Source organism: Pieris rapae, chromosome 15 (assembly GCF_905147795.1).
Source record: "Pieris rapae chromosome 15, ilPieRapa1.1, whole genome shotgun sequence".
Lineage (NCBI taxonomy): Eukaryota > Metazoa > Arthropoda > Insecta > Lepidoptera > Pieridae > Pieris > Pieris rapae.
In genome coordinates, this window is record NC_059523.1 from 2,650,124 (window position 1) to 2,678,110 (window position 27,987).

The 27,987-nt window shown below is 32.5% G+C and overlaps 1 protein-coding gene across 4 annotated transcripts; it reads right to left on the reverse strand.

Moving 5' to 3' along the window:
- Positions 1-12: 12 nt before the first annotated feature.
- Positions 13-27,956, reverse strand: LOC111000466 (protein son of sevenless). 4 transcript variants are annotated; one of them, XM_045631246.1, is made up of 35 exons: positions 27,618-27,956; positions 26,518-26,637; positions 26,185-26,316; positions 25,707-25,883; positions 25,395-25,601; positions 24,518-24,644; positions 23,644-23,747; positions 23,083-23,250; positions 22,658-22,722; positions 21,998-22,128; positions 20,422-20,528; positions 19,703-19,808; positions 19,014-19,164; positions 18,511-18,640; positions 17,055-17,235; positions 15,883-15,997; positions 15,138-15,294; positions 14,591-14,773; positions 14,142-14,237; positions 13,352-13,534; positions 12,823-12,985; positions 12,142-12,263; positions 11,069-11,188; positions 10,096-10,198; positions 9,825-9,908; positions 8,369-8,504; positions 8,194-8,259; positions 7,480-7,633; positions 7,247-7,355; positions 6,556-6,622; positions 6,099-6,179; positions 4,639-4,694; positions 4,236-4,318; positions 3,849-3,982; positions 13-3,642 (listed from the first exon to the last, which is right to left on the reverse strand). In XM_045631246.1, exons 1-35 carry the CDS (start codon positions 27,711-27,713, stop codon positions 3,585-3,587), a joined length of 4,272 nt encoding a protein of 1,423 aa, XP_045487202.1. In that variant the 5' UTR covers positions 27,714-27,956; the 3' UTR covers positions 13-3,584. The 4 variants fall into 4 exon arrangements, with proteins under 4 accessions (XP_045487202.1, XP_045487203.1, XP_045487201.1 ...); XM_045631247.1 differs by having other exon boundaries at positions 6,556-6,619; positions 24,518-24,647; XM_045631245.1 differs by having other exon boundaries at positions 24,518-24,647.
- Positions 27,957-27,987: the final 31 nt, after the last annotated feature.

Genomic DNA, 27,987 nt, shown 5'->3' on the forward strand with positions numbered 1-27,987 from the left:
TAAAACAACAAAATTTATAACTGTGTATATAATATGAATATTTTCTACTCCATTCGCGTAATTTATATTTACAACTATACTCATTTTTACAAATGGTCACATCAAAATCGACCATAGACTGCAACTGGGCCACTTATAAAACTCCAATATAAAAACTACTTACGCAACTAAAATAAAAATTAACATGTCCATGCTCAATATAAAAATAAAACCTGTGTTATAGTCTATGGTCTGTTCTGTCATATAGCCAAGCGCGACTCGACCGCTTAATTTATTAATAGACAAGAAACCCAATAGAGCAAATAAATTTTGTACAAAATACTGTAGCTCTCATAAAATATTGTATCGCACATTCAACTGACATGAAAAAACAAATTCATTGAGAGCTATTCAAAAATATCCATACAACCTACGAAGAACATCGAATATTTGTTTAATATATGAATATTTAGAGGAAGTAAATGTTCCCTATTGGTTTCTTTTTCTATCGGACTACGGTCGAATTAAGCTTACAAAAAGTTCCTACTGCCATCTCGTGGGCTAAATTTAAAACTACGATGGCATTTTTCTAAAAAAGCTTTATGTACATATTTGTACAGCACGAACTAACATAATATTTTACATTGGATAACTTACATCGAAGATCTCTATCTTAAACACTGTCCCAAAGTGGGGTTTGGGGGTGTAGTGTTAAGGTTTAACTGTAAATGTGAATTATTTTTTGTTCTTAGCATCAATTGTTAATTATGAAACTTACATTATAAATGCAAAAATTGTCTTTATTGTTCAACCAATGAGACTTCAATAAACATTTTTTAATCAAAATTTAGTTACTATACCCGATAACAAAACAATAAAACACATTTACTAACACTAAACACCGGTTATCACAATATAGTATGGCCAGCCTCAATTTCATTACTTAAAATACATTTTTCGGTTTTCCACAGAACAACCATTCAAGCTAAAACATCGTCCAATAAGCTATATTTTACTTTACACATACATTTTGTTTGACCTACGACTGATGTATTTGTAAAAGTTAAGAAAGAAATATACAGGCTGGCCTGTCAAGTTGGACCAATGGCAATAAGCGTTTCCACTAATATTCTTACATTTAATAATAAATTATGTATTATGCATCTAAATTCAAATTTTAATCCCTTGTTAAGGGTTACCGCTTAGAAAATTTATAAGAGTGGACCAACATTGCTTTGATTATAGAACAAACGTAGTTCACCACAAAATGTCATGAACATATTGTTATCTCTCCCTAACGTAACAAAAAAGGACGGCTACAATGCAATATAGACTGGTTAACGCATTATTCTATATTATTAATACATTTATTTTGTGAATTGTAGGCTGTGTAACAATAACTCAAGTGGCATTGTCCGGAATATAGATGTCTTTTAGCCGGTCAGAGATATTTTAAATTACTTTAAAAAAAATCTTTACCTAACATTAATAATTCAAAACCATACATATGAGCACAATTTCGATTGAATATAATCAATAAAATGACTGGCAGAGTACCGATGCAAATAACTCTATAGGAATTTGATTGAGGTTGACTGGCAAACTGAAATGTTTGTGTTATAAAAAGAAGTTACCACAGAAATGTAACACATTTATGTTTTTTTTAACTTATATCCCTACCACATTTTCTACTCGTAGAACAAAAAATATTAAGCCGCGAACCCATACGCGCAAAATGAAGCGTACAGTATAGATATAGAAAGTTAAGCGCAGATGTTGAGAAAATGGAACGGTTCGCAAAAATCTATAAATTAAAGAGCAATATTGCGTATGGGAAGTGTAGGCATTTAAAAGAGTACTTTTTCACTTGCACCCAATTTCTTACGGTATCGGATCTATTTAAGAAAATAATTCGCTCATGGGCCTTTTTTAATGTATCTAAAATGTCCAACTTTAAAGAAGTCATGATGTAAACTGTAACTTAAATAAACTCAGAATTTTCATTCCGTAAAATTCTGACATTTTATAAGTGTTGCTACTAATTTTTATGTTTTACCTAAAAAAAGGTAAATCTTAATATTTACTTCCTCAAGTGACCTAATACAAAAATAAAAAATATTTCAATATACCGAATTTACTTCTCTATTCTTTAGCTGGCATCACTGGGTATCAATTCCCGGTTTAACTAATTAAAAAAACATTAATCTTTACTTGTCCGTTTTTTACTGTTTGTAATGAAAAGAAACGTAATTATCACTTGCTGTAACACCACCTTTAATGTAGAGCACCGCACTTAATAAAACTAACTAACACTTAATAAATCTCTAACATGTCATAAAATGAAAGCTGTCAGAATTCCACGGAACTAAAAATTAGAGTATAGTCATTAAATTACTCAAATCAGAAAAAATATTAATTACAAAAAATTGTGTTTAGAAGTAATAATTAGTTAGCCTACCAAATAAAACTAAACTAATTTATTAATTTCACTTTAATCACCGCTTTCTAACCACGAGCGAATCTTTTGTTATTTCCTATTGATAAAAAACTTAAATAAAAAAATGGAAGCGCTTTCATATTTTGTACATATGTATTGTAAAACTAATACTTGTAAACTGTGTGCCCTCTACGTACATAAAAGTAAATGTTTTTTTAAATAATATTATGTGCTAAATATTTACTATACCTTAGTAAATTTTTTGTCTGTATATATTTGTATTATTACAGTCTGCATTTTTATGTATGTAGCGGACACAATTTTCTGCTTAGAACAATGCGGATTTGTACATACTAAATCTATTACCTTATATTTAATACGACACGTTTGTCAAGTTTTCTTGCTTCAATGCTTCACGTCGATATAAATAGGAACGAGTCATTTACCGGATATAAATAATTATTTACAAAATGATTGTGATGTCATTATTATGTCAAACTCTGGCAAGTCAATAAGTGGGCTAATTCCATTCAAAATACGTGGCGACATTCGACTATTGTCAGTGTAATAAATGTCAAATTAAAAATTATTTCTGTTATTTACTTAAGAATTATTAATACAAATAACAAAAAAGATCAGGTCGAATTGAAAACCTTAAGGCTTTTTGTAGTCGGTTAAAAAGTATTATTAAAGTACAATTATATACCTTTTGTATTTTTTATCTGTACAAGTCTTTGCCTTTACATACACTACTGCAATAACACACAAACTATGACTCTACTGTAAAAATGACAGGCGTATGACAATTGACTCCATTTACGAGTCGCACAACTATCAAAGCGAGTAAAGTCCATATTCTATTGACGCCAAGTCAAAATATCGCCTCGGAGCGAAACTTCAAATGTCAAAAATAGTTTGACAGCTCTTCAATCTAGATTTGTTTGTTTGGCGTTTTAGAATACGGGCAGAAGAAACCCTTTAGGTACAACACATCCAAAGATGCTTTTCGCCTTATAACAACTAAAAGTACCTAGAATTGTTGAACACTATACTAAAACCGCTATCACATAAAAATCAGCATTGCCTACACACCTTTTATTATTTTTCTATACTGTATTGCCATATCTCCGTTCCTTTTACGTCCAGTCTTGACATTTGTGGATAAGGGCTAGGTGCGAGGCGCAACGGCCGGCGGTGGAGGCTTCGGTGGAAGTCTGGGGGCAAGCCTGAAAATATTCATATTATAAATGTAGCAACAAATTTCTCTTACGAACTATTCGACACCACACCTAGCGAGACCGCAACCAACGCACATTGGCAGAAGGCTCGCCAGTGCGTTGCCGGCCTTTAAAAGGTCCAAAAATTGCGTTACGCAATACTTGAACGTTCCGATAAATGGCACTTTATCACAGAGTTTGATTCTAATACATACCCAGCGCTGTGATGTCTTCTTTGGAGTAGGGCGGAGCTCTGGGGTCTGAGCAGTTCTGGGGCGGGTGGGGGTCGTGGGGGCAAGGGGGGCGGGCTATTGCCTGCCGCTGAAGGGGAACTGTCCAGCCAGGATCCCTAAATAAAAGTCAAAAATCAATCATTAAGGTTAAAGGCTGAGAAAAATAGATCAGAAATGATTTATTAAAATAGATTCATAAAAAAAAATTAAATGGGTATAAAAGTTTTTCAACATTTTATTACGGCTATGAAAAGTGAAATTAAGGTTTTTGAGTAACTGACTTTCAAATCAACATATTTCTAATATATATGTTAACTTCTAAAAGCATAAATTATTAAGATCAGCTACAGACGATAATCAACAACTCACATGATGCAAAGTGGGCGTGGCGGCGGAGTCTCGTCTTCTTCGTGGAGGGAGAGGTGGCGGAGTCCCACACGAACTGGATTCGCCTTAAATTATAATTAAATCTAATATATAAATATTATAACTTGAAACATAAATATTATAAAGGGCTGTTCAAGTTATAGATTATTAGCAAGCTCTCTTGTGAGCTCGCAAACTCAATAATAACAGTTAATGTAAGTCATTGCTATTAAGTAGATATTGTAAAATAAAAATAACAACTATTTAAATTAAAAAAAAAGGAGATTTATAAGCAATCATACTTCACCGCTACCGAGTTTAAAATTTTCATTATAGTACAGAAGTATTCTAATTTCATAGAAATAAAGAAGAAATATTTTACTTTTCAATTTAGAGATATACTTACATGACTGCTGTAGTGATGATGGTGATGTGGCCGAAGGGAAACTGAACGTAGGAGGCCTATAAAGATAGTTGGAGTTCAAAGTCAGTCAGTCCCTTATATATATATATATATATATATATATATATATATATATGCACATAGTAGTTCATTTATTACGATCTCGGTTGTAGTATTTAGCTATTACGTCTCTAAATCTAAGTACATTGAATTAAAAGCTTATTTTAGTACAAAATCCGCTACTTTGGATGCAACGCCGAATTCGTGTGTATTTTAATTCAAATTCAAAATCATTTATTCATATTGGTAACATATTGTACACTTATGAACGTCAAAAAAAGAAATGTAATGTATTTAAATGCTTCTATGATTAATAATGAATAATTTGTAACAAATTCCTAGAAAAACCATGTAGATATTGCGACCGGAGTCAGCCGCCAAACACACAAAGGTTTATTTCTTTTAAAAACATTTATTATCTTTTGTTTACGTTCACACAGATGTAGTGATTGCAATCCGGCGTCATTTTCAGTCCGGCCGGATACGACCGGATTCCCGTCAATCCGGCCGGATTGATTAAATCAAGATGATTTTCGCTTTTTAGTACAAAATAAGTGAGTTAATCAAGTGTCACTGCACTTATATGTAGGTAGTTAATAAAAATTAAATCACAAATACATAAAATCGACTTTATTTCTTAACCAATGTTAAGACAAATAGACAACAAGAAAACAATTAAAATTTAGTAGTGTAGTAACTAGTAATGATTTTACGACGTAACGAGTAGCTTATTCTTTCTAGATTTCACTTTCACAGATAGATCAATTTATAAGTAACAATATAAATTGTCAAGTAACTATAATATATAATAGATACAATTAACCTTACGTAATTAACTGAAATGAGATCATAATCATTATTAAAGTATTTGAGAATGCTAAGTAAACAAGTCTTATAGGTATTTATGATTATGACAGATACCATCATGATTTGATGAATCTGTCGAACGAATGAATGGCAAAAATTATCACAATAATGAGTTTAGAACTCTTTAGTTTAATCAACTTACGATAAATAATTATTAGCTATATTATTTTCCCACAAACTGCTAGCACCGGATCCGGTATATTGGTAACGGATGCGGTAACCATTAAATGATGCCGGATCCGCCGGATTACCGGATCCGTTTTTCCGGATTGCAATCCCTACACAGATGGTCATCATCACGCGTATGTTTCTTATATCACAAACTAAAAAAAAATGCACTGAATATATTGTTTTACATAACAGAAGGTAGACGGGCCAGGGCTCACCTGATGTTTAGTGATACCGACGCCCTTAAACACTCACATTGTCAGAGCGATCGCTAGGGTGTTGCTGGCTTTTTAATGTTACGCTTGGAAATACATCAGTGGGCAGCTGGTTCCGCATGGTGGTTATATAGTTTATCAAGATTATCCTACCTATCTAGATGGAGAGGGCTGGCGTTAAGCAGGCCTGGAGGTGGTGGTGCGGGAGAACGTTTGGGAGACATGGCCGGACTTCTGCAATACATTTAAAAAAGTCAGATTTATCTGGTGTTACTTACAAGTAGGTTGTAAGTGCTTTAAAACGTAAAAATTTTAAAAATGTCATTCAAATCAAATCAAACTATCTTTATTCATTTTGGTAAACATGTACACTTATGAACGTTAACTAATTAAATTAATCGTAAATTTACATTTACTACCAGTTCGCAAGTCAAGGGCGTAGAGCGGGTGAGAAGAACTGGCAAGAAACTTTCCGCCACTCTTTTCAATCGCCAAGTTTTTAATACAAATTATTTGAACTGGAGCAAATCAATCCCAAGGATTAGGATCATTTAAGTATTCGTCACATTCAGATATAGATTCAGATTCAGATTAGAAAACAATTTCTTACCTAAATAACTCAGGATTTTTCGGACTGGGAAGTGGTTTATCAATATCTGGCGTATCTGATGTACCTGCTAAAAAAAACACCCGCATGACAATCAAAATATTAACTGAAGGTATAATTTTAAGTTCAATGCAAACGCACAAAATTTATTTATTCACATTTCGTTGCAGTACTTATAATACTATTAAAAGAAACACATATAACGCAATACTGAAACTGTGTGTAAAAGCCCTAATTATATATGTATAAAGAATATGATCACTCTATGTATTTGTATACTATATTCACACTCTTTAAACACTGTATACGTGATAATAATATAAATAGATAAAAAATCTGCGTTAACTGCACAAGAGAATAGCATCAGAATTGCAATCTAAAGTTGTAATATGTAACTTCTAAACAAATAAATAAACCAAAAACGTGTATTTTTTACATCTTCCTTTCTCACTCTCTCTCAATCAACAGACAAAAACGCTGCACAACTTCGTGACGTATACGTAAAAAAATTACCCTCAAAGAAATTTCACTTCAAAAATTTAATGTTGTATGAGCACTTATGAGCATACAATTCAAATTGAAGTAAACAATTTTCATGTCAAATGTCTTTCGCGACATTCTAGCGACTCTGAATTTCTCTCCTACCTGTACTAAGTATATATTATCGTTTACTCTTTTACCTATCCCATCTTACCTAAAGAATGCAAGTGGTGGTGAGGTGGTGGGGGCGGCGGTTCGTGGTCTGCCAGCGAAGTGGTGGAACTTAAGGCGCTGTGACGAGGAAGTAAGGGTGGTACTCGCTCCTATGAAAGCAAAAAGTGTCAATTAACCGTGACTTTAGAGTTCCTTTCTTTCGAATTGTCTCTCAACTGTAATATTTATATCAAAAATCTATTTTTTTTTAATTTAAATATCTCGAATCATCACCTGTTCATTCCGCTTGCAAGCCAAGTGGTCCATGCTTCGGGAATAAAACAGTTCCGCGTCCACAATGGCCCCGCGAGGGGACAACGCCGCTCCCCTAGACCGAACAGTCCCCATACTCGATGTCATGTTGGACACACAACTTGTGCTGTTACATCTGTAAATCAATTTCGTTGACTAAAACAGGCAAAAGTCTGTGCGTAAAGAGAACTGGCAACATATAGTCGAAGCAATATGAACCAAGGCTTCGGGTCATAAATCATATTTATCTGTCTGTCTCGCTCGCACTTACATGTCATATAGATAGGTGATGTACGTAAGAATTGTAGAGGTGCGTATCGATAACGGGATAGGTACGATCGATATGCTAATTATGTTAAAAATTAATAGGAATCATTTTTCCTATTCTGAAGATATCGTCTTTAATTTGTAAGATAAATGGCACCAGTTAATTTCTTAAATACCACGTTAGAAAATAAATTCTCGATTGTGCGTATTGCGTAACAAAGTGTAATGAGTTTCATAAAAAAAATTTCTTTAAAAAAACAACGTGCGTTCGCAGAAAGCTAAGTGAAATAGTCGTTATTCGAATGGACGATCTCAGGGTTGGAGCTTCTGTTTTTTGGCTCAATTGCTAAATTTTAAACTACCCTCACTTTATAAACATAATATATTTTTCATGGATTTGAAGTACCTAAACCCTTTTTTTTAACTTACCGATCATGCCGCGGCGAATGATTATCTCTGGGCGAGGGTGGTTCATCACGCGCTGACATACTGTTCCTAAGAAAGAAACAATAAATTATGTAAAACATACATTATATATATTTTGATACTCAGCCGAAAAATTAATATAACCTGTTTACCCATATTAGGAAGAGAATCAACGCACCTGGTGTTATTAAGTGTCGCGACCGACTTGCTCTTGTCAAAAAATGCAAGTTTGTCAAACAAACTCAGTTGGCCAAGTTGGGCCAATGAGCTAGAACTTGACCGCTCTAGACGGGGACTCGTCAGAGATCTTTCGCCTAAAACAATATTTAAACATTAATATTGTATACCAACCAACCTTTAAACCACTCCTAAGGCGCGAAACACAGAAAATGGTTAAAAATAGATTGATATAGGTTATTGGGCTTGGGCGTAAATGATTCTAAAGTTTAGAAATAAGGTAGAAATTTTCCTAACTTATTTTCCGAAAGTAGACACATACCAGTGTACAAACGAATACAATTTACATATAAGGCGCGAAACACAGAAAATTGTTAACAAAAGATTGATATAGGTTATTGGGCTTGGGCGTAAATGATTCTAAAGTTTAGAAATAAGTTAGAAATTAACTTATTTTCCGAAAGTAGACACAAACCAGTGTACAAACAAATACAATTTACATATAAGGCGCGAAACATACAGATAAGGCGTAAGGTGATGGCACAGCGCAGGCATCTTGCCGCTTCAAAACGCGTCAATACAAAATGTACGTATGCGTCACGTGCACGTCGTTTCGTTGCCTGTTCCGCGTCGCACATAAATGTGTTGCAGCAACTGAAGAGGAAGAAGTCAGCCTGCGTAATGACTCTTTGCGCTGTCTCTTCGCCTCTTTGATATAATTTAAGTCGCATCTGTGCCTTATCTGCCGCGCCTTTTCTGTATGTATCGCGCCTTATATGTAAATTGTATTCGTTTGTACACTGGTTTGTGTCTACTTTCGGAAAATAAGTTAGGACAATTTCTACCTTTTTTCTTAACTGTAGAATCATTTACGCCCAAGCCCAATAACCTATATCAATCTATTTTTAACAATCTGAGATAGACATCTTAATCAAAATAGTGATAAAATTGTGCTTATAATCAATCGACGGATTGTAATAGCTGTCGATACAAGCTATCCATGGTAGGTTGGATCGGTGTCTGTGGATAGACCTTTGTATAAAAATGACAGTTCAACTGTGCCAATATCCTCTTATGATTTTAACTTACACCAGTTTTTAAAATAATTAAAAAACTATTTGTCATGTTTTAAATATAGGCAAGTATATTTTAATATTATTTGTACGGTTTGTATTTTGGCTATCAAATATGAGTGTAAAGAGCGAAGAGATTGCATTCAATCCGTAGCCAAAAATGGATTGTTTTCGTAGAGTTTGGTTATTGGGATGCAGATAACAGATCGATCGACTGTCACGGTCTGATCTAAGAATGCTTTCAATCGTAGATTGTGGATTAATTACTGGGTTCGGGCGTTAGTAATATCAGGCATATCTGGGATAATATATATACAAAAGCCAATTAATGACTTAAACTACATTAGGAAGTATAACAAAGATATAATAACATGGAATACTTACTTCTATCGTCCTGATTTATAGGTAATGAAGCGAGAGACGCGCCATCCCATGTACAAATACTTGTTGGTGAAAGTTGGGCTACACCTGTAACGGAAATTAATATAAAAACATGGACAATTGATAAGAAACGCTTTTAGCCAGACATTTTTATATTTCTGTAAATTCGAGGCGGAACTATTCTCAGTCCCTAAGTAAAAAATCTTTTTTATGGACAATATATCAGTACCCAACTTCGCTATAGTTATTTAAAACCAATTAAATTATCACTCACTCAGCGTATCCTCATTGCTGGATATGTTGGAAGAAGACTGGTGATGTTCCGTTGAACGGCGAATCTTCACCGGCTTCACTGAAAGCTCTGGGTATTTTCTAGGCTGAAAATTCAATTAATATTTTGTTGTTATAACAAAAAAGAATTTTATTTCTATTTGTAAAACTAGGAATAAAAACATCATTACACAGTGTATTGGGATTAGGATTAGCCACTAGGCCTATCACTATCGTGAAATTTCGCATCTTTGAGGTACGGTCCCCGGCTTGACACCAATTGAATTTCTGGCTTTGTGCGTATTAACATTCGCTTGACGCGAGAAAACCGATTTGCCTAAGACCCAAACGTTAAAGGGGTGTCAAACATGGGACAAATTATCATAAAACATACAGAAATCTGAGACTTAGACCTAAAAAGAATTTAGCGCCATTTTAATTTATAATAATTACAGTATATACATTATAACATTACGTAAATGTATAATATATAAAATAAATAACATTATAATATTTATATAAATTATAAACTTCGCGAAGGCAAAGCTTAAAGAATGTCACAATAAGAAAATCAATTTTAAGTAAATTTTTGTATGTTCTAAAATCAGATTTTTTCATTGCGTAGAATTATGAAATTTCATAAGTGTTGCTAGTAAAAGAGTTCTCCACCGCAAAAGGGACCAATTTGACCTATTAATAAAATGCTACGTAATTTTTATGTTTTACAAAAAGGATAATCTAAATATTTACTCACTCAAGTATTAGGTCATACAATAATAAAAAAAATATTTAAATATAATTTACTTTATTTTATTCTTTAGCCGGCGACATTCACTAACAAATCAAATGTATGTATAGACTCAAATGTTCAGACTCGTATAATAATAATGTGTCCGGCCAAAACGGTTTGTAATCTCTGACATGTCAAAAAATTATACCTGTCAGAATTCAATGAAATTAAAAATCACAATACTCACAAATTTGGGCGTAGGTTTCGTTGGCGGTCTGGGTTCGATTTCCAAGCTTTTATTGTAGAGGTAGTTGGTCACTTCATTGTCGTCCATACCCGGAAACGGATCCAGCGTTTCGAGAAACATCTGAAATGATAATGTGAAAATGTAGATAGACACTGTTCTCATAAGTATAATAATACAATATAATCTAATCTCTCTATCTCTCTCTTAATCATTAATCGGCTGCTCAAGTTTGAGCGTAATGGTCAGCACTCTTTCTGTCTGTCATCTAGAGAGTTCCACCACTTATTTCCATTATTGTCCAGCGCCTCTCTTATAACAGTACAGTTGTAAGGACGTGTCGTGCACGTGCACGTGATCTTTTACCTTCTGTTACCAACCACGAATAGTTTCTCGAAGTTCTCATCGCCATTGTATGACCAAAATAAGATACGAAAATAATATAATAAATTCCGTTTATTTCCCATAATAATAATAATAATTATTTTATATTATTATTATGGGAAATAGAGTTTGCTTATCTTGCCGAAGCCGCGTACAAATTATTTGAAGAAATCTATTAGGTATGAGGGTGTGCAATTATTTAATCAATTACCATCTCAAATTCGCAATATTGGAGTGTTTGACAAATTCAAAAAGGCATTAAAGATGCATGTTAGAATGAACATAGCTGACTAAAATTGTTACGGCTAATGGGGACGTGTATCTCGCTCGTATATAATATATACATATTAATATTAAGTTTCTCATGTAAATAAAATATTTCTGTTTTGTAATGAGAAATAAAGTTCTTTAAACATTATATTTTAATCTTTACATATATCTGTCCTACGTTGCCATGCCTTCCACCTTGCCGACGAGAATCAGCTTATCCTGGTTATGTGGTTGGCGACGGACGATATGACCAAAGAACTCTTGTTCATTCAGTTCATTCATGCTGTTGAGAATCTCGTACGAGCTCTGAGTAGTGACTCAGAGCTCGTACTTACTCGTACTTGCTCGTAAAAGTACGTATACCCCTTACTCATTGTAAGGGGTATACGTACTTTTGATAATAAATGCAAATCGGTTCTTACCCTTGTCCTGGGTTCCACAGTGAGACAGTATGGCTGGTTCTGATACTGCTGAATTTCACCGGTGATTTCCGCTACTTTTCTCCTCTTCGAAAAGTTTATTAATTGAGAGTTTGGTAGGTAATCTAAAAGAGAAATTATATAAAAAAATATAATTGGTGCATGCATAGTGTTTCTGTAACAATAATTTTTATACGGCTTTTAATATATTTAGTATAAATAGCGGACCCTACATACGTTATGATATTTCAAGCGGTTATGATATTAAAGTTTAAACAAAGTATAAAAGTACCAACTGCAGCGCCATCTACCGGGCTGATTTCTGATGCTAGACCATCTAGGGCTCCACCCAAACGCATAAAAAAATCATTCAAATCGATCCAGCAGTTTAAGAGGAGTTCCATGACACACACACGTACAGTATAATATTTTGTATTTGCAAGCTTTCTTCATCTTTTAAGTTAAATCAAACTGCACACGGTGTGAAAATTTGATTGAAATCGGTTAAGTAGTTTAGGAGTTCATAGCGGACAAGCAACGTAACGCGTAATTTATGTAAATATAATCTAAAAATGAATTAATATTAAAATGTAAAGTATTATAATTTTCTAAAAAAAGCTTCAGCAGTTTCATATATTACGTGATACAAACCATTTTTATATTATATATACTATTTATACGTACCAAGATTCCCCTCTTCAATATGCAGAATGTTCGTGAGATAGATCCCGCAGAAGGGCACACATGGAGGGTTAATACTTCGAAGCCTTTCTTGGTAGCGTTTGAAGTGGTCAGAATTCAAAGCGCGAAATTGTTCTAGAGCCCGAAGAAGACGGAGAGGAACCAGCTAGAAATATATGTCTCATAAATATTGCATACCCACTTTTTCGACTCGATTATCCGGAGGCTTTATCTACCGACTTAGGACTTGACGGAGCAACGAGACATGCCAAGATTTTTTTTATTTATAAATTAAAAAACAATTTTTTTAAATAAAATCGTCTATATGACGTATATAAAAAGCCTTTTTATAATAATTTAAAGAGATTTAAAAAAATACACATGTATATATATGTAATTATTCCGACTGATCAACCAATGCTGATGATTCCTCTTTTTCATGATTCTTGCAAACTTTTGAAAATAATTGTAAAGGCATATAATTTAATTAAAAATGTTTAATAAGCAAAGTATATATGAAAGTTGCAGTTACCTGAAATGTATTCCTCAATCTATGGACACTGGCACTTCCACAGGCAGCGACAACAGCCAAAACCCCATTGAAGTTATTCAGGTCCCGAAGACAAACAGCCATTTCTAGAAACCTTGCTATCACCCCAGCTCGTTCATCCCCATTTTCGCTTTCTACAACCCATTTTTCCATCCATCGGGTGAACTTTAAGAAAAAATATTATTTTTAAAACCAATTCGAAATGAATTACTTAATATTCCAAAATACAAATGAAACTTGCGGGTATTCCTGCATTGTAAATTACACCTTAATGGGAGACCATAAAGACACTATTACAATATGCGATAATAAAATTGCTTATAGCAACGAATTCAGACGTAGGTTACTAGAAGTACAGAAGACAAAGTTTCTGCGACCAAAAAGAAGAAAAGAAATGCTGCTTGGCGGTACGGCAGTTACGCCTAAGAGAGCGTGAGAGAGAGAGAGAGAGACAGAGAGAGAGAGAGAGAGGGAGGGAGAGAGGGAGAGAGAGAGAGGGAGGGAGAGAGAGAGAGGGAGGGAGAGAGAGGGAGGGAGGGAGAGAGAGAGAGACCGGCGTTGTCCTAGTGTATTATAACTATGAGAGCAAGAGAGACGGATAACGCCATCGCCACCAAGTAAGAACTAAACTAGTCTTCTATCCAACGTCTGAATTCGTTGCTTATAGTGGAAGAATCGGGTTGCCAGGTAGAGATCCCTCTGTAGCAATAATGGCACACGTTGCATCATAAATATATTAATTAATTGTTTAATATGTATAAATAGAACTTACGTTTGTTGTGTGTTTAATAATCTTCAATAGATTGGGACTCGTTTTTTCTTTATCCTTCTTAGTCCACACCGCACCAACTAACTCTGATGGTTTAACCTAAGAAAGATAAAAATCGTGTTAATAATTATTTTAACAATCCAGTGTCACTTCAAAATAGCCCTTATTCTCAGAAAGCATCCGTTTCTTCAATCATTTTACTCGTCATACAGTCATCGATTTGCGACTTTTAGGACATGCTGGTTTCCTCTCAAACAAACAAAAAAACAAAAATATCTTTATTCATATAGGTAAACAAGTACACTTAATGGCCGTCAAAGTCAAAAACATAAATGTTATTTTAAAACTTGTAATAATTTCATACAATTAAGTTCTAGCTGATACGATCGACTTGAAGAGGAACTACTGAATTAAGTACTACCCGCATTGTTTCTCCAATAAATATTTCTTACCTGTTTATACAACTGAAACTCGAGCAGGGTGAGTTGTCTGGCCATTTCCAAGGGATGTAAGGCAAGAGGATGCCAGTTGTATCTGTCTGGGTCTGCCACGTGTTTGCAAGTGGCAGGTGGCAGACGATCGAATACATGTGCCACGCCTCCTGCTAGACTGTCGGTATCGCCGCCGGTGAAACTCTGCAAAAGAATGTTAGGTTTTAGCAAGTGCTAATTGGGAATACAAATCGGGTGAGGTTTGCTTAGTGTATGTCTGTTTGTATTTGATAAAATAAAAATTTTCTTATTCCTTTTACCAAAAGGAAGACATTCTTGGAATTAAACTTCTTTTGACGCGATGGAGAAAAATGATGATCATGATGATTGTAAATTTAATTAATATTTTATACACCTTCATTACGTATTATATATAACTATTTATAATAATTATTCACATTCAAGCTACCTATAATAGCTTTAATATAAGATGAATGGTAGAATCTTTAATTTTTTTATCCATCAATACGGCGCCGGCGCAAGTCAATGCTATATTACAAAAGCTTACCTTTCTCTGTACAATTTTGAGTACACTCTGTACCCATTTCTTCATAGGTTTCCCATCAACTGACTCCAAAAATTCCTTTAATTTTTCGAGCAACGCCGGGTCACGTTCAAAGTCGTAGAAATGTTGGTCCACCCAGTGTCTTAGAACGTTGATTACTCTAAAAAGAAAAAAAATGTATCTCAGAATTAGTAAACAGTGCAGCCGTAAATGGAGTCATATTTCCTCTTTTTTTTTTCGTTTTATGCAAACGGGCAGGAGGCTCATCTGATGTTAGGTGACCTATTCCCATAGACACTCTCAATATCTGAGGGCTCGCGGGTGCGTTTCCAACCTTTAAGAATTAGTATGTTCTTTTTATTTGGAGGATCCTAAGTCGAATAGGTTTGGATATATTTCAGTGGGCAGCTGGTTCCACATAATGGCGATAAAAACTGCCTTAAAAACGCTCAGTTGTGGAACGATAGAAGTCAAGGTGATACGGATGGAATTTCGTATACTGCCTACAGCGGGGTTTCATCATCGACTTACGAAGTGAAACCCAACTGCAGGTATTAATCTGAACAACTTCTCTGGATTCTCCATGATAAACATGGTAGAAAAATCATATTATTTGCTTTCATTTAATTACATATACACCTCAATAATTAGTCTACTTCTTTTTAATTAAAAGACCTGAAAAAAAATTGGTTTGTAAAGTTCAGAAATTACGATTTGTGTCACAGACTCACAGTCATGTAATTCTTACCGAAATTTGACAGGTTGTTGGAACTCTTTCCGATATCTCTTCCAATCTTCTCGCGCCGTATTCTTACTTAGCTTCTCAGCATCGCTACTTGCTGACATTTCTTCTACGCACTCAGCTGTGAGATAAAACAAATTTTAAAATCTAATACGGGAGAGTAAACATAGTACAACTACAAACCTGTGTTGATATTATTTGTATAAAACATTAATACAAAGAATTAGTATTAAATATTATTATACTATTATAATATCTAAAATTATCATTGTAAGGTAATATGACATAATTCTGTTATTGTATTAATTTCATAAAGTTTATGCTAAATAACTATCGAGCTATCTTTTTAGTAGCTACATACAAACATATGTAATATTAAAAACCTAAGTACTTTCTCAGAGTTCACGGACTAATTAAAAAAAATAGCCGTATTGGACCAATACGGCTATTTTTTTTAATTAGTCATATTAGCCATCTTCCTGTTTTAAGCTTAGCAACATATTTTGCGAGTCATTTTTATTTATATAAATTAATTCTTGTAATTGACATGAGTTTTCGAAACCATTTAGTTATATAAATATTTCATGCATAAATAACTATATACATTACCGATATTTAGATCTAGATCCATAAGCGATGCGTGCGGACTTATATCCTTTTTTGGTAACTTGATCCTTGGGACTTGCGTGCGCAAATATTGAGATATGTATTAAGGTGGTACATATAATACAACAGGAAGGAGGCAATATATACAATAATACTTTATTTCATATTTCATCAATTACTATGTTCATTATAGTTTCCATTATTGATTTACTATGTACAGAAGTATTTTTGAGCAACATTTAAATTCCAAATGTATACTTACTAAACTTAAATATCATTTGAAGTGATTTGTTAGTGTATATTCAAATGATATATAAATTCCAGATGTATACTTACTAAACTTTAATATCATTTGAATATGATAGATATAAATGATATTATGTAACTTTAAATGAAGGCAATATTAAGACAGGCTTCAGTTACACACACACACACACACACACACACACACATAAATATACACTAACACCCTTCACGCATTCTCCCCGTATAACCGTTTAGTCTATAAGCGGCGAGCTGTAAGAAATACATAGTTTGAAATTGGTTCTGCTAGATATATTGTTCATACTCACAGGTTCTGGGTGTATCGTAGACCTCGCTCGGCTCTGGAATATGAAACCGCTCAATGAGCAAGTCGAGCAGCTCGGCCGGTGAGCAGAATGAGCGGTAGGTGGTTAGGAATGTTCGCACGAGGTTCAAATCCGCGTAGATGTGGTATGTTAGTCGTTCTACGAGTTTTAGGAGGGTGGCGCCCTAGAAGATAAATTACCTTTTAACCAACTTTAAAAAAGGAGCTTATCAGTTTTATCTGTTGTTAGAATTTCAATTGGATTTTTGAAATCATTATGTATTGAATATATATTATTCCGACATCCAACACGTGTTCTAGTTTTTAAATAAAAAAAAAAACATATGTGCAATTCACACATGGTAGAAGTGAAACCTTCAAAAACAATTTTTTTATTATTAATCATATATTAATTATTCATTTTCCATTATCTAAATGTGTGTGTTCTTTTATAAAAGTATATTTTAATGATAAATTTTAATTTATAAGTTTAATATAAATTTTTAATTTGGCAAAAACTAAAACATCGAAAGTTTGAAATTCGATCAAATGAAAAAGCGGCAGTAAAGAGAGGCTGTTTAATGCCTGCTATCTCATTTTCTCCCACGGTAAATCTTATGAATTAATGTTTCTGTTTCTTTTTACTGTCGCTTTTTCAATTGCATCCGGTTTGTAATTACGATTCTTAAGAAGTTTATCTATCTATCTCATTTTCTCCCACGTCAAATCTTATGAATATATGTTTCTGTCTCTTTTTACTGTCGCTTTTCCGTTGCATTCAGTTTGAAATCACAACGATTCTAAAGAAGTTTCACTTCAAAAATTTATTTCCTTCTTATAGTAGTTTTAGTAAAAACTATTCCTTTTTTATTTACTTTTACTCACCAATCTTCTAACACTTCTTTTCTTACACTGTAAATTTTTACCATTACTATGTTTTTTTACTATAATTACATTCTTTTATTTTTTTTGCGTATGAGGCGCAAACTAACTGTTGTTCTCTGGCCAAATGACCAGAAAGCCTGATAAGCCAGGGCTAGTTACAACCGTAACGTAAAACATAACACACTTAAAATGTATCTTACTCCTTTTTCTCTTTCCAGAATTTTTTGATTAAGTATTATTATTATTATTTTGTTTCTTTAGTAATTAATGTTATGTCTGTGTGTAATGTGTGTGTTCACATATATTTTCGAAAATATAATAAAAAAATGTTTATTTCATTTCAGTCCAATTTCATCAAAATAGTTTAGGTACTTTTTGAGATATGTGCATCTTGTCTTGTGTACCTCTTAAGTGTAATTTTTACTTTACTAGAGATATTTTTACTCAATTTAAATTAATACGCTTCAAGATACATTTTGTTTTGCTCTAAACGAAGCAATTTAGAAAAACTTTAGATACCGTAAAATATTAAAAGCATGAATATTCTGCGGATTAATAATTTATAAGCATTTTACCTTTATAAGAGGCGTAGGTCCCGCCCGTTCTTCCAACACAATATTATCGGGCGAGTCGGGCTCCGCGAAGCGATACAACGACACCGGCGGTAGTTTAAGGGGATGCCGCCTTTCCAGTTCTAGTAATATGCTAAAAAGACATTTTTATTTATTAAAGAAAACATTTAAATTTGTAATAGACTTTTTGTGTATTTTTTTTTAATGGAATAGGACAAATGGCAGGAGACTAGGTGAGATTAGGTGATACCACTGCCCGTGGACACTAAATGCCGAATGGCGAGTGCGTTACCGGCCTTTTATGAAATAATACTCTCTTTTCTTGAAGAATTTAATTAGAATTGGTTCGAAAATACTTCAGTGAGCATCTGGTAATTGTACATTTATGATCATTTATGTAAAAAAATCCTGATTTGAAAATTACAATTATTTTTTAGCCGACGAAACCAATTTAAAGGAAGCCAAAATACTACTAACAGCTGATTAAAGATTATATAAATAATCACCTGTCCAAACTCCTATCAAGCATGGGCTTGGTGTTCAACATGACGAGGTCGCACATCCAATTTCTTTTTTCGGCGGCTGAAGCAGCCGAAAGAACTATTGGTCCTCCGATCCGGGGTGTTAGTTCCATCAGGTTACGGCCCTCTGGTAATACTTAAAAAGTTAATACTTTTTTATTCACATTTCAAAATCGCAGCTAAATCGTTGTCTGGTCGAGCAAGTCAAATAGTCAGTCTCTCTCTCTCTGAATCGTGCCTTAGAGTTCCAGCTCCTAATCGCCCAAACAACAGAGTTGGGACATTTTGTTCTTTGTTAAGGTAATTGTTGAGACTAGTGTAGGGCAGGTAGGTGGACTAATTTTCCGCAATTAGACTCAAATAAGGTCCGTTTTGCGGGCTGTTCAATTTAAAGAAAACACTTTTTTAACGAATTGAAGTTATGTATTATTGTAAACTTATAATTATTTAAACATAAAATTTAAATAAGTTTACAATAATACACAACTTTAATCCGTTAAAAAGTGTTTTCTTTTAATGTGTAAAAGTTATATTAATAAAAGACAATACTACGTGTTCAATGTTAATTTAAGTTTGAATCGCAAAGATTTGCACCACTATGAAAAATTAATACAACAAATAAAAACTCCCACACTGTTTGAATGGACGAAAATTATGTTTAAAAATCAACCAACCTTCACAGTCAATTTTATCGACAATTTCTAGTTTTCTAATATGAAGTTTTTCCTTCAACTTCAGTTGTTGAGGGCCACCGGATGCAGCATTACTGTTTACAGTTACCTAAAAACAGAATTAAAATTAAGACATGAACAACAGTAGTTTTAGCTTGAAGATGATTTAAAAGCCCCATGGATAACGAGTACATTTTATTATCGCGTTTATATTTCGCAAAAATTCAAGAAAACCCGCCCTAGCCCCAAAAAGTTTCTTAAAAAAATGATCACTGAAAACAGAAAAATACAAAAACACAGACAAATCACTCGGTTAAGATATTTATACACATATTATGTTATTATTATATTTAACAACCCAGTAATCTAAGGTAAGTTTTGGTAAAGTAAGTATACCCTGGTAAGGTATGGTTAGTTTTGAATCACATACATTGGATAAATTATTCTTATTAATTGGTATACATTGGACATGCCAATAAACATGTCAATAAATAACAAGCCCAATTAATAATTAGCTTTACAAAATTAAAAAAAATTAGCTTTACAAAATTAAAAATAATTAGCTTTACAAAATTAAAAATAATTAGCTTTACAAAATTGAAAATAATTAGCTTTACAAAATTAAAAATAATTAGCTTTACAAAATTAAAAATAATTAGCTTTACAAAATTGAAAATAATTAGCTTTACAAAATTAAAAAAAAAAATTAGCTTGATACTTACACTAACTATGCTAGTAGACGGTTTACAGAGAAGAAGTAGACCGTCAAATAAAAACGCCCGTCTTTCCGCAACTCGTTTTCCAGGGCCTAGTTTTGATAGCGTATCCTCTGAAATGTGATTAAATTATTATATCTATAAAACAGCGAGAGAAGATAACAAATTATAAATTTAATTTATTCAATCAAGAGAAGGCATGAACGCGGGCAGTTTTTTGCCAAAAAATTCCAATGGAAATTGAAATGATTGGTGGCTTTAATAGGAATTGCTCTTTTTTGGAATATAACCAAAATTAGTATGTAGTTATAATTAACTGTCCAGATTCAATGAACTCTCTGATTTAACTACTTTACTGCGACATAAACATAACAATCTATATCTCTTTATTGTAATCTTGATAATTTTGTATCAGTAACATAGAACGCATAATTTTTCAAATTTATTCAATAAGGAAATAGGACATCACCAAAACAAGATATATTGTTTGTAGTGATGTCACATTGTTTCACAGATCTACAACAAGAGAACATAATAAACAGAAATATTCTTATAAACATAGCTTTACAATAATAACTTTATATATAAGATAAAATAATTACAAATTAAAAGGTGCTTGAACAAACACGAAAATCTATAAAAGAAAGTGAGTGTTACAGGAATTACAAATTCTGTGTACGCGGGCACAAAATGCGATATTACCAAGCCAAATAGGTTAATCAAATGTATTGCATGAACGAAAATGACTGGAAAATGACAGTTTTGACCCAGGAGTGTGGAGGATGTCAGCTCTCTAGTGCAGATATTTCTAAGGGAGCAATTTTTCTATGAAAATTATCCTTACAAATTCTTTATACTCAGTAATTTAATACATAATTCCATTTCATAAATTGACGTATATAACAGATGACAGAAGGCAAGAAATTATTAATTTAATTCGGTTAATCAAGAGGGACACCATATTTTTATTTTTTATATGCTGGAAATTTTTAGACAACAATTCCAATGGAATTGTGCAGGAAATTATTGAGATAGGAAATTAATGAGATAATTTCATAATTTATACAAAGCTAGATTTTGTCGATAAGAATGCAATATCGATACTACGTCATCAATCAGTGCAGCACTAGACTAAATCATATGTTTATTATATAGTTTGTCTATTCAATAATAGAGGTCACTGAAAGCATTAATGGCAATTAAAAACTCCTTTTAAAGTTATGAGAATGTTCTAAATGTGAAATAGGTCGAGACTTGAAAAAGGAACTATGGAATTTCGAAAATATGAAATTTTAAACGTTATTGAAAACATATAAATAGCGCTCGAGAATCTTATTCGTCGCTCAGTAAAACATCGGACTCCAATAGTACAGGAACATAAGAAGAGGATACCCAGAGGGGAGAAACCATAGCAGAACACAATCCCAGCATATATAGTAAATCTGTAAGAGTTGTTACGCACAGGAATGTTGTCTAAAAATTTCCAATTGGAATGGAATATCAAAAACGCTAGCTAAAAAAAATTTGCCTTTTTTTGGAATATAACCAAAATAAGTGATTATCAAGTTATTTCAAATGTTACCTCTAATAAATTCATTGCAGCACTGTGGCACATCTTTCGTATCCCAATTATCTATTAATTTCCCCAACTCATTGCACTTCTCTATCGCGAGTTGCCGTCTCGCTCTAGCCGCGCCTCGGATTGCTGTATCACTGAAATAAATAATATTTATCAATACAAATAAATGTAATATATAAACATTAATTGTTTTTTAATTATCACTCCTGTCATAGAAATGCACGTGGCAAATTATTCACAAGCTAATTTATAAGTACGTTGATAAGTACGATCTTAATGAAGAGTATATATAATTATTTTGTTTAATTAAACCAATATATTTATATTATTACATAAAAAAATATTTGTTTAATTAAACAATTATTTTTTTGGTCTTTGCGTTCACAAACAAATATTTATTTAAAAGACATATTATCTGCGTTAAAAAAATAACAAGACAGACGTTATTTATTATCTGTGATAAAGTCAAAAAGAAACATCTGAAGCTCACAAAGCGCACAAGAAAAGTATGTGGCACTTTTTATAACAATGAAATTGCAATTTTATTAAATTATTAACGTTAAAGGTATTCTTAGACCAGTATTCTAACGTCAACTTCAAGTTTGACATATTTGACAGCGCTCAAGACGAGATTAACATTAGAAAATAGATTAAATTACTTACATTTTAGGTCCATTCCCTAATGCCTTCGTCAATAACTTTTTTATGGGATGTAAATTGCATTCGACCTGAAAAAAATATTGTATTTTTTTTATTTGGGCTAAACTAACAAATTAATATACAGCTTATGTTGGCAATTAAATATCCTAAGATGGTCTATATAATTGCTTTTTCTACCATCACAATGGACGCTGGAAATACATAAATACGCAACTGAAATTTTGGTTCGTATATTTAGGAGTCAACAAAAGTAAGTACGTCGTTGATTTTATTCGACAACTTTTTAATGTTTCTAACTCTGATGAGTTGTAGGACTTATATTCATGTTATTAATAAAAACTTAATATATGTTAAATATCGCATGAATAAGATTCATTTTTTGTTAAGTTGAATATGAAAGATTTTTTACGATCAATTTTGAACTATACCTGTTTAAAACTCTCCCTATCGTCACTAGTGGGTGCTATCTGTAGCAACGCCAAGACATAGCTATGATATAGGAATACGTGAGAAACGGGCGTTAATAACAACTTCGGTAGATAGTATTTCACCGCTAGTCGAAAACCGTGACCCGCTGTATCAAGACGCTCAGAGTACTGAAAATAAAATTTGGACATTAAATCTCCACAACTCTAAAATTTTGAGAGCTTTTCCAATAAATATTCATTATTAATAAAAATAAATTCAGTAGTTTAAAGATCAGTAGTCTAAATATGTATATTGATATATATATATGTAACGATGAATTCGAATGTTTGAGAGGAAATCAATCCAACAATTATTGCAAATAAAATCAAATTAGTTTTAATAAGCTTTCTAATTTTTTTTTAAACTATCTCTCACATTGTTCGCGTGGACTAGTGAAAATACAAATATAAACAAATGTATTGCAAATTAAGAATTTCTCAACTTAGTTCACTCAAATTGTAACTCAGTTTAAGAAGCTAATTTTGTTATAAAAATAAAATACTAGTGTTAAAAAGCAATACCTCAGGATTGTCAACAATTTCTTGCAAGGCATCCCTCGACTCTTTTCTCGTGACAATATTTGCATATCGGACGTACGCACGGAACTCTTCCACTTCCGCTAATTCTATAAAAACAAACATAACCTAAGCACATTACTTCTTATTGATCTCAAAACGTATGGGATTTGAAATCACGCTAAATGAAGTCTTAGCAATAAATACTAATGGTCGTATTACAAAATTTAGACGTTTTACAGATATAAAAATATGTTGAACTTATACAGTACGTCAAGTACTACGTATGCACTATAGGAGAGGGGAAGGGGGGGGGGGGGAATACTTGAACGGCCCCTAAGACTGAAACTTGAGATGTCTGCTACACCTTTGGGGCATTGCCCGTGATGTGGTGAGCGAAAAAAAAGAACTGATCAGAAATTTGACCATATATGCTTTAATTGTTCTTCTAGGTGAAGAGAATTTTATTTGTATCATGGTTATTAATTGTTAAGTCATTTCTATGCTTCAACAGCATAATTGTTCAAATTAATATTATTTTAGAAGAACAGTTAAGCCAAATGTACAAAGAGTCTAGCAGGATAAGTACAGTGAATCGGCCCCCACTGACAACTTCTATTTAAATTCATGTTATAGCATCAACTCGATATTTTTTTCTCGGTTTATATGAAAAAAAGTTGGTGCAACATTTCGAAATAAAAATAAAATTCGTCGCACCTGTTTGACACAGAAGAATTTTGGTAAAAACGTAGCTTTTGCTATCAAAAAATATTTTGTAGTCGTGTCATACAGCGTTTACAGAGATTAGTTCATAAAATTAGTTCCAACATATACATAAAGTTATTATTGTATTTTTATCTACACTGCAAATTTACAATACCTTCAAAACAACTTCCAATATATGGTTGCGGCGAATCCTGAGACATTTCCATCGCATCTTCCAAGTTCCCAAGCAAAGTGACAGTAAGCTCATAAATGTCCACTATGTTACCAAATATTAGCGATATCTTCTGAAAAAAACATTTATTTTATAACAAGTTGCTGGAATAAAAAAAACTTCTAGTAATACCGTGTTCCGATAGAACCGCCTAATAGAGTAATTTCTGTATCTCCTTCATTCAAGTGCAACATGTTTTATTAGATGTTATTTGCCGACCATAAAATATTGGATTTGTTATATATTATCTATTAGTAATTAGTATTTCTATTTGTAAACTCTGTACTAGCATCCATATTTTACCGTATTTATTGCTTTTTGTGCCTTCCAGTTAAACTATTATCTTATGGAGAAGAAGTACTTACATTGATTGATGTCTAAGAAACCTAATTCATTCAAAAAAAATTCATTATTTTTTTGTTATTTAATATACTAGTGCATTCAACACTAGCAGTACATAGTTACTATTAAGACAAGGAACAAAATACAATCACGTTTGTTAGTTAAAATATAAGATTCTGAGAGTGATTGATAATCACATTCATTATATAAATAAAAGTTGCTTTAAAGAATCAAACATTTTGTTTGTAATAATAATTCCAATTTGGCTTAATTAAATAATGTAATTGATGCTAAGTGATACCGCCTATGAACACTTGCATTGCCTCGCATGCGTTATCGGTCCTTCAAGAATTGATAAGCTCTTTTCTTGAGAACGGAAGACGAATAGGTTCGGAAAACTTCAATGGGCAGGTGGTTCCAGATAGAGGTTGAAGATAAAGGTTTATGAAATTCCTTTATATTGTATGAGATTGCTCACCCATGTATCAGAGATGATCTTCTCTATCTCGTCCTTGAATACCCTGATGATAAGGTTGAGATCGCGAAGAAAGTTTCTCTCATCAGCCAAAAGATCTCTCACCAACTCTCCATATGTGAGGGAGGCTCTTCGACCCCTGTCGAGAGCTGAAACACCTGCTGCTACTCCAGCCAGTTCAGATTCTTGGTAGAACATGTCCATTAGAAGCTACAAATATAATAGATTTAAAAAACAATTTTAAGCATACCGCAAATTCAAATCTCATACAATATTTCCAAATAAAAAACATATAATTGTAACACAAATAAATACCTTATCGGCACACATAGCTGTCTTTATATCACTGCTAGTGATAACAAGATATCCTGACTTCTGTGAGATCTTCTTAACAAATGTTCCAGATAGTCTCAACACATCTGTGCTTATATACTCCAGTATTCCTATCATGAAACCCGTTACTGAAGGGTCAATTTTGTGTGGCAGGACCTCCTGAATAATTACAGTGATGATTACAATTTATACACATTATAAAGAATTCTTCTTCCAAATCATATATAAATCTTAAAAGTTATGAAAACACTTATAAGCTAAATTAAGATAGCTCCATCTAAGCTACCTTAGCTGGCTATATACCCATATAGAGAAACAATAAGTTGAAAAAACAGAAGGTTGGCCTAACTTAATCTAGCAATAGAAAAATTATCATTAATACTGACAAAAAACATAATATGCCACATCAATTACATATTGGTTGGATAATAAAATACCACAATGATTTATTTTCAAATACCTTCTGCAAGAGGTGATGCAACTTATCAGCGGGCAGTAGCAACTTTCTTTTCTTTTGTACATCTCTCGCCTCTTGCAATGCCCACCTGTCTAGAGGAGTTGGAAATGTTCGAGACACTCTTTCTTCTACATCCTACACAGAAGAAAACTGGTAAATGTTTCTCCTATTCAAATTTTAATATATTTTAACAACCAAGCTATATAAAATTTGTATATTTCATTTTAACTTAATGAATACCATAATAATTACATGTAAATGTTTTAAAACAGTTCAAGCACCAGCAATTATACACAGGCTATTGTATTATTTTAGGATACTAGCAAATTGTTGTACCTGAATTGTGACAGGAGCTGGTATAGCACAAAGCATAGACAGCAAGCGAAGACATAATGACTCCACAAATTCTAGACCACTCTCTTCGGCTGTTAAAGTTGGATGCAGGTTCTCTAAGATCTGTTAATATGAATAATAAAATAAGGAGTAGAATTGGGAAGATTATTCTATTTTAAATTCAACAATGGATTTTTTTAAAGTTATGAATAAATTATTTGACTTTAAAATTGTATAAATGAAAAAAGAATGCCATTAATTTAATATTATATATAAAGTGGATATTGCTAATATGTTAGATTTAATTTTGGTTACAATATCTTAATAAAAGCTAGATGATTTAATAAAACTCTACGAGACAGAAACATTAATTATGTTTGTAAAATAAAGAATGTATGTATTCGCAAATAGTGAAAAATTCAAAATAAAGTAACAATAAATAAGAAGGAACAACATCTGTTATCCAAAAAAAGACTGTTTTTTAGTAAACAATAACAACTATTTTACATTTTAATCAATTAGTGATAAGAAGAGCACTAATCCCTTGGCCTATACACCTTTAAACAATGAACAATTTTTCTAAAATATAAACATAATTAATTACTTAAAAGTATGAAAATTTGTTCATAAAAATAATTTTGTAATGCTTAAAATTTACATATGAATTTTTGTTAATATTTTCATGCTTATTTATACAATTTGAAATCATAAAATAAACTTGTATACTTCAGTATTTTAGGGTGGTTGAATAAATTGATTTTCTATTTAAATTATAAAGATTTTTATCAAAAATTAAAAGTCGTATAATGATAAATGTTATAATAAAAATGATTAAAATTCAATCTTATGTAATTTATTGTGATAGATTATCAATGTTTATCTCTTATGGTTACAAAACAATTGATTAATTAAGTACAGAGAAAATATAATTTTGTATACCAAACATTTTTCATTAAGTTCACCTTAACATTATAATTCAGCTATCAACATAATTCAGTAAATAACTAGAGAACTAAGATTTTTATACGATTATATTTGATTTGCTTAAAAGAAAAGGGGCTTTTCTAGGCTTGTTTTGAGGCCTACCCCTGTTGTATACAAACCTTTTTGAATGAATTGAGGAAGAGACCTTTCCATTTATCCACATTCTCTGGGTCCTGAAAATCGTAGCCCCGACTTTCTTCCACCGTCGGAAGCATCTTGAACGAAAGCACCGCGCCGAATTCATGTAAACACTTAATCAACCACTTTCCATTTCTTAACAAGGAAACTCAAAGCTTCCTTCGGAAAGATAACACTATAGTAAACATAGACACACGAGATATTCGAAATTATTGAAGTGTCTTTAAACATAAATTAGGATCTTAGATAAAAAAATAATAGTGTTTGATTCATCATTCATCTAAGTAATAGGCAATAGTGAATAGACGCCATTTTCAATTTATAAATCATTCTGTCGAGTGTTGCCATTTA

Coding starts and splice junctions, on each gene's coding strand:
- LOC111000466 (XM_045631245.1), bottom strand. CDS start 27,713: ATGCTTCCGACGGTGGAAGAAAGTCGGGGCTACGATTTTCAGGACCCA. Junction 24,648..25,394: donor AGATCATCTCTGATACATGG/GTGAGCAATCTC, acceptor TGTTTTTTTCAG/AAGATATCGCTAATATTTGG. Junction 3,643..3,848: donor AGAAGACATCACAGCGCTGG/GTATGTATTAGA, acceptor GAATATTTTCAG/GCTTGCCCCCAGACTTCCAC.